We start from the raw sequence: 15,231 nt of genomic DNA, 5'->3' as shown, positions 1-15,231 counted from the left end.
TTGTACCTAGTTCCGTTACGTTCAAGATTTGTTCAATTACAAAAATATTCGATATCAAACCGAATCAAGATGAACCGAAGCGAACCATTTAATTACTCTTAAATTTCTGAGAAGTCAAAAATGACGAGTCTCGTGAACAAAATCTACAATTTCAACGCATTTGTACAATTAATTTTCAAAAAATGGACTCACTCTTTATTTCAGTATAAGGTACTGCGATTTTTTTTTTTTTTTGTTTTATTTTTATTTTTTATTCTCTCTTATTAATTGAAAAGGTCGTCTCCGCATCCAATTTCGGAATTGCAGTCACGTCACTGAGTGTATCAGGTACAGGAAGGCAAATATGGACGACCTGCGTTTAATATAACTACCGGTCGATGTTACCTGATTGATATTACATAAGTCTATTACGCGGGTAGGAGGAGGAGGTATCGAGTCTCAAGCTTTCTTGAGTCGGTTCGATGATATTAGTCAACCCATTTGCTTTTTTGTACACTACATTGTACAATCTTGATTTTTGTTTTTCACGATTTTCTCGAAATATACAGCATATTAAATAATTGTCTAGCGAACGAAATAAGAGTAAAATTTTCTTGCCGATATCCGTTTTGTATAATTATTCTCGGATGACGGGAAAAACGCTAATTTCAAAGAAAAAAAAACAACTTCATTTCCGAAACATGTCCAAAACATATCAAAATCGTTAGAAAAGTGTTTCTTTACTCGAATAAAGGAATTTTGAGTTATTGTTTTTATTTTAAAGTGAACGGGTTAATCACGTTTCACCGATGCAAGAATTTGACTCGTACCTCGATTGAGAATTTTGATAAAATGATGGAAAGTTTTGAAAAATCGCACAATTGTTGTGTTTTAATTGTAGTATAATATTCGTAAACAATTTTTATCTGAAAATTAACATTTCGAGGTTCGTCTATTCAATCTATCGTTTGAATCTGTAAATCCGATTTTCAAAAATATCACGTTGGATTTTCAAACTGTGCAAAAATTTGCAAGGGAATCGGAAAGGAAATTGATTTTGAATGTCAATTTTCGAAACCGTATAGAGGCACGACACAAAAGTAATTTACAAAACCTCCGAAAAGCGTCGATTGCTTTTCACACGTTGATAAATTTGATCGACTCGTATTACTCATTCTCTTTTCATCTGCAAATGGGAGTTCATTGCCGATGTAGAAACAAGAGCCAAAACATCCCATCGACGAAACGAATCTCGATTAACATGGAAATCCCGAGTGTTTGATTCTCGATTGGAAATAAAATCGCAAAAGTAGGTTTACGGGTCTCTGTAAAACACCTACACAAGTACACACGTGTGCTTATGGTGTACAGAGGGTGAAAGGTGTTCGCAGAAGGGCGAACAAACGAAGTCCAGAATGAGGGTAAGAACGGGGAAAATTGGATTTCTGTTTGACGGGTTTCGGGCCTGAGGGGAAAAGTCGAGGATGAATTTTTATTTATCGAATTTCAACGAGTCGAGACTTCAGAATCGACTAATGCCAATATTGCCCCGCCTTGATCGTGGAATTCAGCCCCGAGGTAGGTGTGGAAAAATATTAGGTTTCAAAACCCGGAGACCGGATCATTCGCTTTTGATTTCTAATTGAAAGTTATAAAAAAATACTTGCCAACTCATTAGCTCACTGCCGTTCGTGCAGTCGTTGGTAATTTTTAGAAACTACTTACAAAAATGCTTGATGTAAATTTCCGCCGATTCTTTTACGACAGTTATCGAGCCAGCAGCTTGTCTCTGACGATAAATTTCTCCGATGAAATATAAAGTGGCAACGAATCAATGCCGCATCACTCGTGTCTCACAGTTTTGTGTCAAGAACTTGTCCTATATTATGTATATGCATGTATATCCTTGCGACCAAGTCCTCGGCTAACCTCTTCAATATCCCGATATATAGTCTATAACCTTTGACACAAAAGCTCGTTTTTTTCCTTCCGCAAGTGAGAAGATACGTTTTAAAATACATATTTCCAATCGATGATGCATTTTATTCTCATCCCACGGTATTTTTGGAAACTATTTTTATACCAAAATTTTATTATTCTTTTTTGTTCACAACTAGATGGGTATATAACGTATTTCATGAATGCTCAAATCAGAAATAACGATTGTAGGAATGACAGAAGGTTTAAATATTTTTCTCTTTACCGTTGAAGGATAATTATTGGTTGGTTATTGAATTATATAGAAGAAAGAAACAATTTTGATATTAAAGTTCAGATAATCATTCGATAGTGTTGAATCAAATCATTGATCAGTTATTCATAAGTTGTGTGAAAGTATTTTATAAACAATTCTACAGAAGGCTTAGAATCTTCCAAATTGATGAACAGTTTGTTTGAAATTTTTTATTTACTTATTCTCTCTTACAACGCAAACTAAATTTTCATAATACACGACGATTTTTCAAATTCTAGTTGCACGTTTTTGAAAATAAAATGTGTTTTCGGTCGCAAATATACGTAAACTTTTCACGATCTATCGAGCAGAATTTTTGATTTTTCTTTACGAATTTAATCTCCATATTAGATACTAGTGTGAAATTTGTCTGAATTATGATATTTGTTTCTAAAAATATGTTTTGTATTTACACACAAAACAGTTTACAAAACACATTTGTTTTGTTCCTGAATCAAATATAATTCATTATGATTTCGGTTCCTTTCATTGAAGTTCGTTCGTATAATACAGAAACCGCGTACACAAATACATTTATATTATATGACACCGAATATCCGCAGTTCTGCAGCAGTAATGCGAACGAAAAGCGTAATACGCGAGCATGAAGGAAAGCTGTTTTCGGGTAGCGTTGAAACGGGGCGTTTCCTTTATTTCGTGTCATTTCACCCATCCCTTATCCTATTTTCCTAATCCACGACAAAAGATCGCAACGCTACAAAGCTGTTACATTACGTTGATTCATTTAATACTCGTCCATGTCAAGGCTGGAGTTGACGCAAAGTAACGCACAACGTAACATAACGAGAGGCGCGTATAACGCCCACAGAATCGGCGTGAAGCATGGCGGAGTACACTTGGCCGTAGTAATTCTATCGCTGCTGATTTTATCGACGAATCGGTTGGGTTGGCAATACAGATTCAGCCCGCAGCGCCACCGCCGGCCGGCCTCGAAACAGCTTCGATCATCACTGACGTAACGTAACCCGTGATCGTAGAATCTAACCCAAAAGTACAGAATTCGGTTTGATCTTTGTGAACATAACATAATTTATGACTGTAGAAACTAACCTAAAATTCAAAATTCGGTTGAATATTTGAAGACATGACACAACCTCTATGATCGTTGAATTGTTTATTATTGGGTAAATTATTGTGTTTTGTCTACAAAGGTTGAGCCGGATTTTGTATTTTTAGATTAGATTCGACGGTAATGGGTTGTTATGTTTGCAAAGATTGAATAGAATTTTGTATATATGGGCTAGATTCGATGGTTATGGGTTATCTTGATTTGGCAAAGATTTTATATTAATGGTTAAAATACAAAAATGCAAAAATGCAAAATTCGACGGTCATAGGTTACATTATTTTTACAAAGATTTTGTGTTTTTAGGTCAAATATAAAAATACGAAAGTACAAGATTCGACGGTTATAAGTTACGTTATATTTGCAAATATTTGGTGTGTTTCAGGTAAGCTACAAAATTACAAAAATAAAAAATTCGAGGATCCTAGGTTACGTTATGTTTACAAATATTAATCTTATCGTTTCGCAGCCGACCGGCGGTGGCGCTGCGGGCTGATTCCGCATTGCCAACTTAACCGACTCGTTGACAAAATTAATTAATTTTCTCAGAATCACTGGGGTCAAGTGTACGTTTGACGAAGGTTCCGCGGAGGCTGCACAGCCGAGATAAGTAGTTTTAAATATAACCTCCGGTTATGAGGATGCAGTGCAAACTTGTGTCAAACATCTTTCAGACCGCGGAGCTTAGGCTCTACGTATAATGTATAACAAAGCAAGAAACCTCGCCGACATCTGCGTGGCTGACACGGTTTTCATCCCTGCACCCTCCACCCTTAACCCTAAGGTAACGCGTAATTACACACAACCGGCGGACCCGATGCGTATAACAGGGTGTAATAATTAATTACGTGAAGATTCCGTACCTTCGAAACCTGACGTCTTGTATGATATCGGCTTCGCTAATTTGCGCAACATCCCTCAGCATTTTCACCCTGTTATTTTTCATCTTGCGCACCGATTGGTAGGAAATTTTCAACCCCCACGATCAGCTGTCATTTGTCTCTTGTATTACGTTAATTAAATACGTAGCAGATGTACAGTCCGATCAAAGAGTTGTAGTAACTGAAAGCTCACGTACTTAACGAAGGTTTCGGATAGATATTTCGTATTTTTTTTTTCTGTGAAGAGATAAATTACATGAACAATAAAAAAAAAACCGTATCGTTCGCACGGTTTTAATGAACTAGGTATCGTTTTTATTCAAAATGAATTCTTTATACATGGAATTGTTGATGAAAAATACGTTATTAGTGAAATTATTGTAAGTGATGAATGGTGAATCATTGCCTTGAGAAAATATATTTCACCGTAATACGATATCGGATTTTGTAGATTTGTAGAAAATTTATTTACGAACAAAATAAGCCCTGTAAGTTATTTAAAATTGAAGAGATTCGTTTCTACAGCTCGTATTCTCGTTTCGTATTTTCTAGAAAAAATTTTGGACCATTGGCGTTTCGAAATACTTTATTCGGAAAATTAACACTTAGAACAGTATGAGAAAAATTGAAGGAAAAAGACGTGATGGAGAAATTCAGCAAGCTTGATTAATGTTAAAATAACGTTTCAATAATTTTCGCAATAACGTTTGAAGTGTTCTTTCCTGCCGCCTCGCGATTTGTAAAATAGTTAATTATCACGGTTCGTTGAAGATATTTTTAATACATTAGGTCAGCATTCGGCACGATGTGATGAATATTCAATACTTAATATGCGTAGGCAATGAATATAATAACGCGTAGTAATAATTTAGAGAATAACGATAATGGTTTGTTAAACTTTGATAATTATTATGGATCAGTACAACCTGCAGGGTATTATTATTCAGTTTAAAGATTTAAGAATATACAACAATATTCACAAATATTTAGTGACCCGAATTTTCGCAATAAATAATAGCGAATTCGCAAGCAATGAATGTAAATAACGTGAGTTGAAAAATCTCTATAGAAGCCAAATAAATTAAGTGAAACGTAATCTGCGGAATAGAAAAAAATGCGTTAATCTAACGACTAATTTTGAAGTTTGTAAATCCTCGAACTTGTGTCAATGTTTTCAGTCTCTTTTGCTTAAAGCTTTTGTTTGCAAATTTTGAACCAATTGTTACCTATCAAATTTAAAGCGATTGGAAACATTGAAATTGACCAGAAAAAAAAGATATAATTGAAATTATACTCAAACAGGTAAATTGAAGTATCGATTATTTTAAGATAAATCGTCTCTATTTTCGTGCGAAGTTTTATGCGTCTGATTAGCGTTTCGTAGAAATTCGGTGCTTTGGACGTCGAAGAATTCCGACGTGAAAGAAAACATCTGGATGCTGTAAATTGAAACTCATGCCTTTGCATTTTGGACGGTGAGAAAAATTTCGGTAGGCTATTCAGAGTTGGTTATATCTCTTTAATATTAAACCATGGGCAAGCTTTTCCGCTTGGAACTTTTTGACGCCGGAGCTTTTCATCCCTGGTACGATAATATATAAGCGATTCCTCGATTTTTATCAACGTTTTAAACTCCTCCGCGGGGTTTTGATTAAATAAAATTTAACGCAGCGCTTCTTGTTCCGAAAGATCTTTTGCTTTTAAACGGACTTTGTACTCCTAGTGAATATATATATATGTATGTATATATGAGAAATATTCAAGGTGAAAAAAGAGGGATTTGGGGGGCAAAAAGTCGCCTCAGCGAGAATCGATTCTTGAAGGATACCATTCGCGTAGTCTCTTGTTATGAGGAAAGCTCTGAACGGCGCGGGGTGTTCGGGACGGATTTCCCACGAGAACTGAGGCCTCCACGCTTTTCGCGCATTACGCGAACGCGGCGAATTCCTAGAGGGTAAATAAAAATCAGAGAAAATTGAACCGGACGTTTCTCGTCTCTTAATGAAACTGTCGCAGAGAATATCATCCCAGGGTTGAGCTTCTGACAATTTGGCTCATCGTTGGGAAACTTACTTCGAAGGTAGATTGTTGCGTCTAATTACTGCGGATCGTCGAATTGTTTGAGGGAATATGAAAATTTGAAAATTGACAGACAAGAATTTAACTTCTTTCCGACGATTGAATGAACATTAATTATTTGAAAATCAATCAAAGGAAATGGACGAACTCAAGATTATCGATAAAAGTTCAACGGTTAAACTAAGCTCGTTAAAATTACTTCTTTTATCGAGAAAAAAAAAAAGAAAAAAAACAAATACTTCGACTGATCAATTGTATAGATATTTTTAATCCGCAATTACCTTATCAACCTAGAGATTATTCAGTTTCAGACCCATTAATTATACTGTTAAATATTGCAATGGATTTTCCTGAAAACTAAGCTTCGGACGGATAATTATACAACCACAGAATGTTTCGGTTATCAAACATCGATAAATTTCAATAAATTTATCATCAGCAATTGCTAGTGATTGTTGTAAGTTACAGACATTTTTTGTCGCATTATTTTTCTTAGGAATAAACGAAGCTTCGTAAGCACTGAAATTCACGAGGATTCCTCAAATCAATTAACGCGTATCATAAGTGAAGAATTTTGAACATCGCCAAACTCGGATAACTGCAGTAATTTAAAAAGTTTTTTTTCACTCTTCGTCTGACGTGTAACACGGCTAGATATTGATTTTGGCTTCAGATGAGAATCTCAGCAATCCGATGGTTCACAAACAGCGTAACCAATATTTTTGTTTTCGTTGTTCCCTTTCATGTTGGTTTTTTTTTTTTGGCATTGTCCTTATCCCTTTCGATCATTTTTCATCCCAGCTTGCAGCTGGGAAAACATCGAGGCTGAAACGTCCGTTGTTTGTTTATACCGATATTATTCAAATCGGAATATATGTGTTTTGTTTCGGGGAGCTTACCGACTTTGACATTTCCATTATGTGTATAGATACGCCCCTGCAGCCATTTGTTTCTCTGATATTTATCGCTGGTATAAAAGCTCCTTGTAAAAATTAATATCAATGTGTATCGGGTACGTATGTCGATTAAAATAATCGTTCAGTTCTAAAATTTCTGGTATAAATCACGTTGAGTAATCTGGAACAATTATTGACGATAAGATACGAAAAATAATGCAAATTTAATTGAAACGATGTTGTTTTGTTTCTTTTTTTTTTTCAATGAGAAAATCAATTTGCTTACACAAAATTGAACTTGGAGAGTTTTCGGTTGGTAATAATTTTGAAACAATTATGGATTTTTTCAATATTTTTTCTTCTATTATCAAATACGCGTACTGTTTGTATTAAATTCTCTGCAAAATCCACCTCAGATCAATTTTTTTACTCAAATATGAATTACCAAAACAATAAAGGGTTTTCAATCATATTATACGTGAAAATTGAATTTCAGACCACTCACAGAGAATTTATATACGGAAAAACAAACCTTTATTCGTTAAAACTGAACTAAACAGTGTGATCGAAATAACCGAATAACAATTTGAGCATCTTGAGGTTGTATCAATGAAACCGAACTTTCCCTTTTTAATATCCATTATTGACATGTTTTCTACGTTAAGAGGAGATTTTTGGTCACCAAATGCGAGTCAACCAACTTCAACCTAACTTCTCAAATCCTACACACGTATTTTTTACTTATGGTTTCAGTGATTTTTTCACTAGACTGCAAGAGCGATTCGTTAAATTAAACTATGTTTTACTTTCTGTTGTTGTTAACATTACGTGCCAATGGATCGTGTGCCATTTACCTGCGTGCAGAGCGGACGAACCAAGGTCACTGATCTTCGTGATAATCCATCGATCGATGTTTCTTAAATTAACTGCTCAAGAAGGGTATAAAACGTAAGCGCTGAGTTCCGAAATTAAATAGCTTGCGTAAATATATCCACTCTGAGCCGGGAATTAAAGGGAACGTTTAATTTATCCTGGGTTTTCGGAATACTAACAAGGACACGCTGTTATCTTGGTAAACGGAAATAAACCGACTTCCGTAGCGGTGATTTTTTACGCACGTTTACAGATTTCTAATATTTTAATATAATCCGTAATATTTTACGGATTATGAATGTACTTGCTTCAAATGTGGCCTTCAACGTTATCACAACAATTGATTTCTGAAAAAAACTCAGGTGAATTGTTAAGTTGATATTTTGAAAAGCTGGAGGTCGACTTTTCGACTTTGCATTTAAGCCACGAAAAGGAATAAAAATACTCTCGACATCGATCGATGTTGCTTAATTTAACTTCTGAACGAGGGTAGATAAGCGATGGAATTTCGAAACAGAATCGCTCGCGTAAATATATTGACTCTGTGCGCTAGTTGAGGAGGGAGGACTTAAAACTCATTCTGAATATTCAGATTTTCGTACATTAACCGTATATCATCTTGGCAAACAAATTGGCCAACATTAAATTGTTGTTTACGGTCGTGGTTAACGTTTTACTTTCATTAACAGCTTATTCAGAGCGTAATTTACGTCTTCGTATCCAATTTTCATTTTTTGACGGTCACAGTCTCTCGTGCAGATTTTGAATTCACCGTGAAAATATACTCTGGCATCGATTAGTGCTTCTCGATCCAATTTCTCAAAGCGATTGGATAAGCCATGAGTTCCAAAATGTGTCAGGGAATCAAGGAGAGGGTTGCGTTTCTACCTAAGTATTCAGAATATCGACTACTCGTATATCCACCGTTGTTTTGGAAAAGTAATGATCGCCATCGGTATCCTGAGATGTTTCATTTTTGTCAAAATTTTCACGAGTGAAGAGCAATCTTTTTTTCTTCAGGATAATTGTGTTTTAGAAACGCATTGCTTGAAATTGAAGTCAATGCGTTTCAACTGCTAGGCTTTTTTACACTTCGTACCGTACCGGTAAAAACATCGAACACTAATCGGACATTCGTGTCCGGTGAGTTACAATAAGGGCTCTAACAAACTGACTCTAATGGATGTTCCCAAAGGTATTGAAAACGCTGAAAGCTAGTCCGTAACCCAAGGTTAAACCGTGAAAAACTTCACAAAGCTTGAGTGTCGGGTTGTTTCGTGACCCCTATCGTTGAACGGTTAAAGTGGAGCTGAATATAAATTCACGTGGTACATGAGAAATGAAAACGTGACGACAATCGCGGGGTTTTATCAACCGGGAAAAAATAAATCGAATGCATGGAAACGGAATCTAGGAAAATCAATACTTGATACAATGATCCAGGGGTGGTAAATTTTACGAGCGTGGTCCCAGCTTCAATAAAAAGACCATCATTCAGGGTCAAATATAAAAGACAAACTAATAAAGAAACCCAGTTCTCAGTCATTAGGATGGCGAGGGGTTGATACTAAATTGGGAAGTTGGCAGTTTTTGCTTTTTACGGTATAACAATATACAGCGTTTAATTTACACCCTCAGCTTCGACCACTTGACAAAACTCATGTAAAATTAATCAACACCGCTGTTGTATATCTTATTGTTTGGATTATACACACACGCCATATTTTTATTGAAATTCAAAAAAAAAAGGCGTAAAACGTCCTTTACAATATGAAAACGAGAAGAGTAAAATGATAAAATTTCTTGTGAGGAAAGTTCTAAAACAGCGCGTCTGTCGGGCAGAAGTTCAAAACTGCAAGCAGACGGAACTTCGTCCCTTTCAAAGAGTTTTAAAAGTAGTAAAAAGGATGCCAGAACTTACATTAGCGCGATAACGGAAGAGCCGTAACTACTTGAACACCGTGGAACGGTGGCTGCGAGACTTTCGAAAGGACAAAACTCTACCAACCGACAACGAGTCGAAGTCTTCACGTCTAAGCGACAAAGTTGACTTTACCGACATTGTTCCTATTTATAGTTTTGCCGTATACCTCATCATAGCCGGTAAAGCCTTGGCGACGAACTCCACGACCATCACCAAACGGTTCTTCTCTTTTTCATCGATAAGCCTCTTCCGTGCAAGCTCTAAGGACACCAGGTATAGTTTACCAAACTTTATCCCCCATTTATACTCACCGTTTTCGGCATTGAGCTCGGTGGCGGTTCTGTACGAAGGACGTCGGGAATCACTGGCGTCGCTGGGATGGAGCAAAAGCTGATGAGAGGCCCTTGAGTGGTGACGCGAGGTGGAAACTCGGTGGAGATGAACACTGTTCAGGACAGTGTTGCTCGAAGCTCGGCTGAGGGCCTTCCTCTGCCTTATCGCCTCCTTGTATATCTTGCAATACATGACGATCATCACTATACCCGGAATCCAGAATGATACCGAGGAACTGATCACCGCGTAAGCTCGGTTCACCACGAATCCGCACACCTGATTTACCCAAACGTTTTCACCTTTATACTTTAATATTTATTATAATTTTTATCTATTGGTTCAAGGTTTACCCGGGACAAATCGCCATCGCAAGGAGGAAAACTGAATCGGAAACTCCAATATCGTAACACGCGAGGTCATTTGCTTGCGAGGTCTGACGGTGCTGACGGAGGGAAGTGAAATAATTCTGGTTAACAAGATAGGATCTCTAATGTAAATGCGTCGAATCGTGTTTCCTCTCGACCCACGATTTTAATTAATTTAACCTCGAGAGAAACGTTATCCTGCATAAAACAAAAGGTGTAATCGAGGCGTTAGGACATACGCAATTTAAGAACAAATAAACCAGTCGCTAAAGGCCCCTTTGGGGATTGCTATCAACTCACTCCTTCGACTCTTTGATAAATGGCATATTTCTATTTGGCTTATACGGGTAACCCCGAAGTCGTGGGTGTTGCTCGACCCTTATTCGCTGCGCAATAACGTCACCGGTGAAATCATGACGTGAGATAATGAAATGGAATTGTTCGGAAATTGGATTCGGCTTGGTGAGAAAAGCAAGCGGCGGTTATCAGGTTACCTAATTTTCAGCAAGCAATACAAGATTGAATTGTTCGAAGCTTATCGGATCTCGTGGTTCCCTGATTGAAGCAAAAATATATCTGGGACTTTTATCTTCTCATTCGGAGTCTTGATCCTCAACTGAAATGAGCACGCCGTTTTATGAAGCGACCGGAGTGAGTTGAGCCAGTGGATATACTTACGAAAGTTCATCGCCAACCGGAAAAAACAGAGAATCTTTAAAAGTGGTTATCGATAAGGAGTTTACCACTTGTGGGTCAGAGTCTTGAGTTGAAATCAGGGTGACGATCCACGAGTCAAGACTCTTGGAATGTTGGAGTATTAAGATGGGTGCGGTTAGAATGAGAAGGAAAGAAAGTAACAGCAAATCATGTTGTTTAATTATTAGTTCAAGATTAACACTATGGTGAAATATTACACAGGTCAGAGACACTAAATTATAAAAATATGAAGCGATTTTGTAGAAAGAGACTTTCAGACGCAGAATTCACGTTTGACTGTGAATGGATCTGTTGTAAGAAAAGCTGTGATTTTCGTCCAGAAGAAAAATGTTCCAGAACCTCAAAGTATAGATTCATCATTGAGCCAGACTTTGAGCTTTGTCCGAACTGTTTGGTTGATTAGAACTTCACCTAGACGTGCTTTCGACTTTTTGAAGTCAGACTGACGTTCGGATCTGCTTTAAATAAAGGTATGAGTACGATTGTCAAGTACAGTAAAATAAGCAGGTCGATTTCGGTCGTGTGACCGAGCAGACGCAAGGACGAAAAGAGGTGGGAGAAAGTGTCGCTAAGTGGTTGTGGAAGCAGGCAGGGTCGGAAGAATCGATAGTCGCGTACCTCCGGATGGCTTGTGAGAAAGTCCAGATGATCCTGGGTGGTGTACCATCCAAGGAATATGGGTATGAAGCTGATGAGGGCGGGAAGAAGCCAGGCGCTTCCAAGCATCAGAGTTACGGTGGCCCGCCGCATTATTATGGGGTATTCAAGGGGTCGTACGATGGCGTAATACCTATCCACGCTTATGCAGCAGAGGTGGAGGATGGAAGCGCTCGAAAAGTAGACGTCGAGGGAGCTCCAGACGTCGCACATGAACCTGCCGAACACCCAACGCCCCGAAAGCTCGACCGAGGCGTTGAAGGTCATGGCGCACATGGCTACGAGGAGGTCGGCGGCCGCCAAGCTCACCACGTAGCAGTTGGTCGGTACCCGGAGTTTCCGGTGCCTTCGTACACTGGCTATCACGAGAGCGTTGCCCAGAACCGCGGTAGTCATTATGCTCACCATGATCACGCCCTTAATCACCGTGAATGGGACGTTCAAGTGCACTTGATGACTCGACACGCTGGCTACGTCCGCCTCTGTTGCCGATGGCGTCGAACTCGTCGGTACCACACCTGTGTTCACCAAGTCGAATCCAAACTCGTTCAGGCTTTCTATGTCCAGGCTACTTGACAATCTGTTTCTTTCCAGGTCTGGACACTTGCTCGCCAATTCCATTCCTCGCGTGATATTCATCAACTGTACATCTCAGTATCCCTCAAAGGCGGAGCGCCACCTTTTACAGTCCAAGATACTGCTCTGAGTGTTTTTTTTTGCTTCAATTACCGTTGCACTTTTTCAAGAACATGGAAAGGAACTGAATCAATGAACGTTGGAAGTCGTATTATTGAATTGATCATTAACTACTTGCAAATTGATGGTGTGGTACACGTTATTCAAATAGTACGTGAGAGAAATTTGATCTCGTGCTTTGCCAATGTCTGCACTCTAGCTTTCGACTGGTATTATACGAAACGTAGCCAAAACATCAACAAAACATTGTTTGACGGACGTAAGGCAACAAATACAGTAGCCAGAAAAAGAAAAGATATATATATATATATATATAACACAGATGGATAAATTATTTTCATGTCTGAAAGACGTTATATGTACCCGAAGCGATAACAGAGAGTAAATTACCGGACACTGTACAAGCCAGGTACACTGAACCGCTTATAACATACAATCGTCGATTACATTAAGCCGCACTGTTTGTCTCAACGTAACGCCAACAACTGCCAGATCGGAAGTCGGAGTGCGTGTTTTAGTATTTTCAAATTTCCGGGTGCGCTTGCAGTGCTTTACTTCTCTCTCTCTCTCTCTCTGTTCATCTATAATACAACGCGTTTGTTTAATGGTTATTTCTAGAGTTGATGAAGAGCGTTCAGCAGCAGTAGTTAATTTTCGTTGAGGCATCTGCGGTTAGTTTGCTTCCGTGCCCGCTGAGATAAATTGCGTCGATTTCAGAGCTCTCAATTTGGATTATTTAGTGTATCCAAACAAGGATGAGTTTTCTTTTTTTATTTTAGTTATTTTACGCGATAGATCAACTCCGAGACGATCACGCTCTCTGCACTTCATGTCACAAGTATTAAATAGCGCAGTTCTCTTACAGCGGTCGTATTTTGGAGTATTAATAAGATTTCGTATACGCTTGCCAAGATTTTGGACACTTCAATAACACGTCTGACGACACTCGAGCGAAAAATCGCCCTCGACTTGTCGAAAATTATGACAGTGTAAAAAGCTACGAATAATCGCGAAATTCTTAGTCCGTAAAACGAAACAGATTCTTATCGATAACAGTATACATACTTTTTATTTTCCTTTTTTATTTCGAGAGGAATTTAAATTGACGAGGCAAGGAAAATAGAACGCGGAGATGAATTCATATGTAATTTATTCGCTTCTCAAACGTCCTCGTTCGAATATGTTTAGAGATACGCAGTGATCACTGAAATTTCTCTTAGCTTTCACGTCTTTCGAGAGATTTTGAAACAAAAATTTCACATCAGAACTTTTATTTTTTCGTGAAAAAAACATTGTTTAATCGAAAATACGTTACGTTAAATTTGGAAACAACAGTGCAAACTGTTTGCTCATTTTCACTCTATCATCTTCACGCTCGAAGCTTTCGTACTTCGAATTACAATTGATGCAATTTTGAATGCTCGGTGCTTATACTCAAGGTACAAGTCCGCTTCTCCGACAACATTATTGTCAAGCGAGAGAATTGAAAGGGGGATTTTAAAAGCTCTGATAAAAGTAATCAACGAAAGTGTGAGTGAAATATTTTTCGTCGGAAGTTAATCTCATTTCTCCAATATCCGTCAAGAAACAACAATTTTTGTCGTCGTCATTATTTTTGTTTATCATTACTGTTATCACGTAAAGACGTAACAATTTTTATCCCAAAGTCAATTTGAATTTTTCAAACGAATAATATTGACGCTGAATGAACGTAAACGTATAAGTTTAAACACCGTTTTTTGCGACATCATGTGATCATCATCGTACGTACAAAGCACGGTAAAACCACAAAAATAATTAAATTTCATATTAACACAAATGAGAGGAAGGTTAGCGTTGGGATAATTTCATCCTCCTCGTTTATCACCGTGTCTCATTCGTACGCGTGTACGCTTGTGCTATATCTGGTTACATGCGACATACGTGTATACGTATGCATTGTACAACAAGACCGAATCACAATTGACGTGGGTTTTGTTTAACGTTCCGTTGCGTTGGGTAAAACTTTGACGTTGAGAAAAGAGACACCGGTATATGTACGCGACGTCCTCGAACGACGCCGGCAGACTGAGCGTCGCGACGCACAACGGCGCCGCGCGTTGTTGTCGACGGAGGAAAAATTCGATTCGAAACTAAACTGGCCGACGACGCATCGAGTATGGCTGACATGACCGCAAGCTCCCCCCTCTTCGACCCCCCCAAGAGACAATTGCTTCTGATGTAGGTACATCGCTTTTGCACAATTGGGGAAAACCTTGACGTTTGAAAATGCTAAGGGTGCAGCCGCCACCTCGTTATATTCAACGGGTGAAACTTCCATCCCCTCTTTTCTCCCACAATACTTCGATTTTATCCACCTATACGTATTACGCGCGTAGCGACAAAAGCTCAACCTTGACAATTGAACCCTCTGAAAAGTTTTCACTACCGGTTATTCGTCACGCGAACAGCTATTTGTAATGACATTTCACTGTTTAAGCGTAAAATTTTTTTTTTTTTGTTTTTTTTTTC

At 38.1% G+C, this 15,231-nt stretch overlaps 1 protein-coding gene across 4 annotated transcripts in view; it reads right to left on the bottom strand.

Moving 5' to 3' along the window:
* LOC124213818 (octopamine receptor beta-1R) overlaps nucleotides 1-15,231 on the bottom strand; it is an 86,963-nt gene that overhangs the window by 18,754 nt on the left and 52,978 nt on the right. Inside the window, exons 1-3 of one of the 4 annotated variants that reach the window (XM_046615476.2) lie at nucleotides 14,588-14,811; nucleotides 11,986-12,784; nucleotides 10,264-10,561 (exon numbers count right to left, since the gene is read on the bottom strand). The exons of the other annotated variants lie outside the window; for them this stretch is intronic. Of the exons in view, the coding sequence (XP_046471432.1) occupies nucleotides 10,264-10,561; nucleotides 11,986-12,663 (976 nt within the window). The 5' untranslated portion in view covers nucleotides 12,664-12,784; nucleotides 14,588-14,811. Of the gene's footprint in view, nucleotides 1-10,263; nucleotides 10,562-11,985; nucleotides 12,785-14,587; nucleotides 14,812-15,231 lie in introns of those variants that run through there. 4 annotated transcript variants of the gene reach the window in all.

The sequence above is a fragment of the Neodiprion pinetum genome, chromosome 3 (genome assembly GCF_021155775.2).
Source record: "Neodiprion pinetum isolate iyNeoPine1 chromosome 3, iyNeoPine1.2, whole genome shotgun sequence".
Classification (NCBI taxonomy): domain Eukaryota; kingdom Metazoa; phylum Arthropoda; class Insecta; order Hymenoptera; family Diprionidae; genus Neodiprion; species Neodiprion pinetum.
This window is presented reverse-complemented; position numbering and strand designations above follow the sequence as displayed.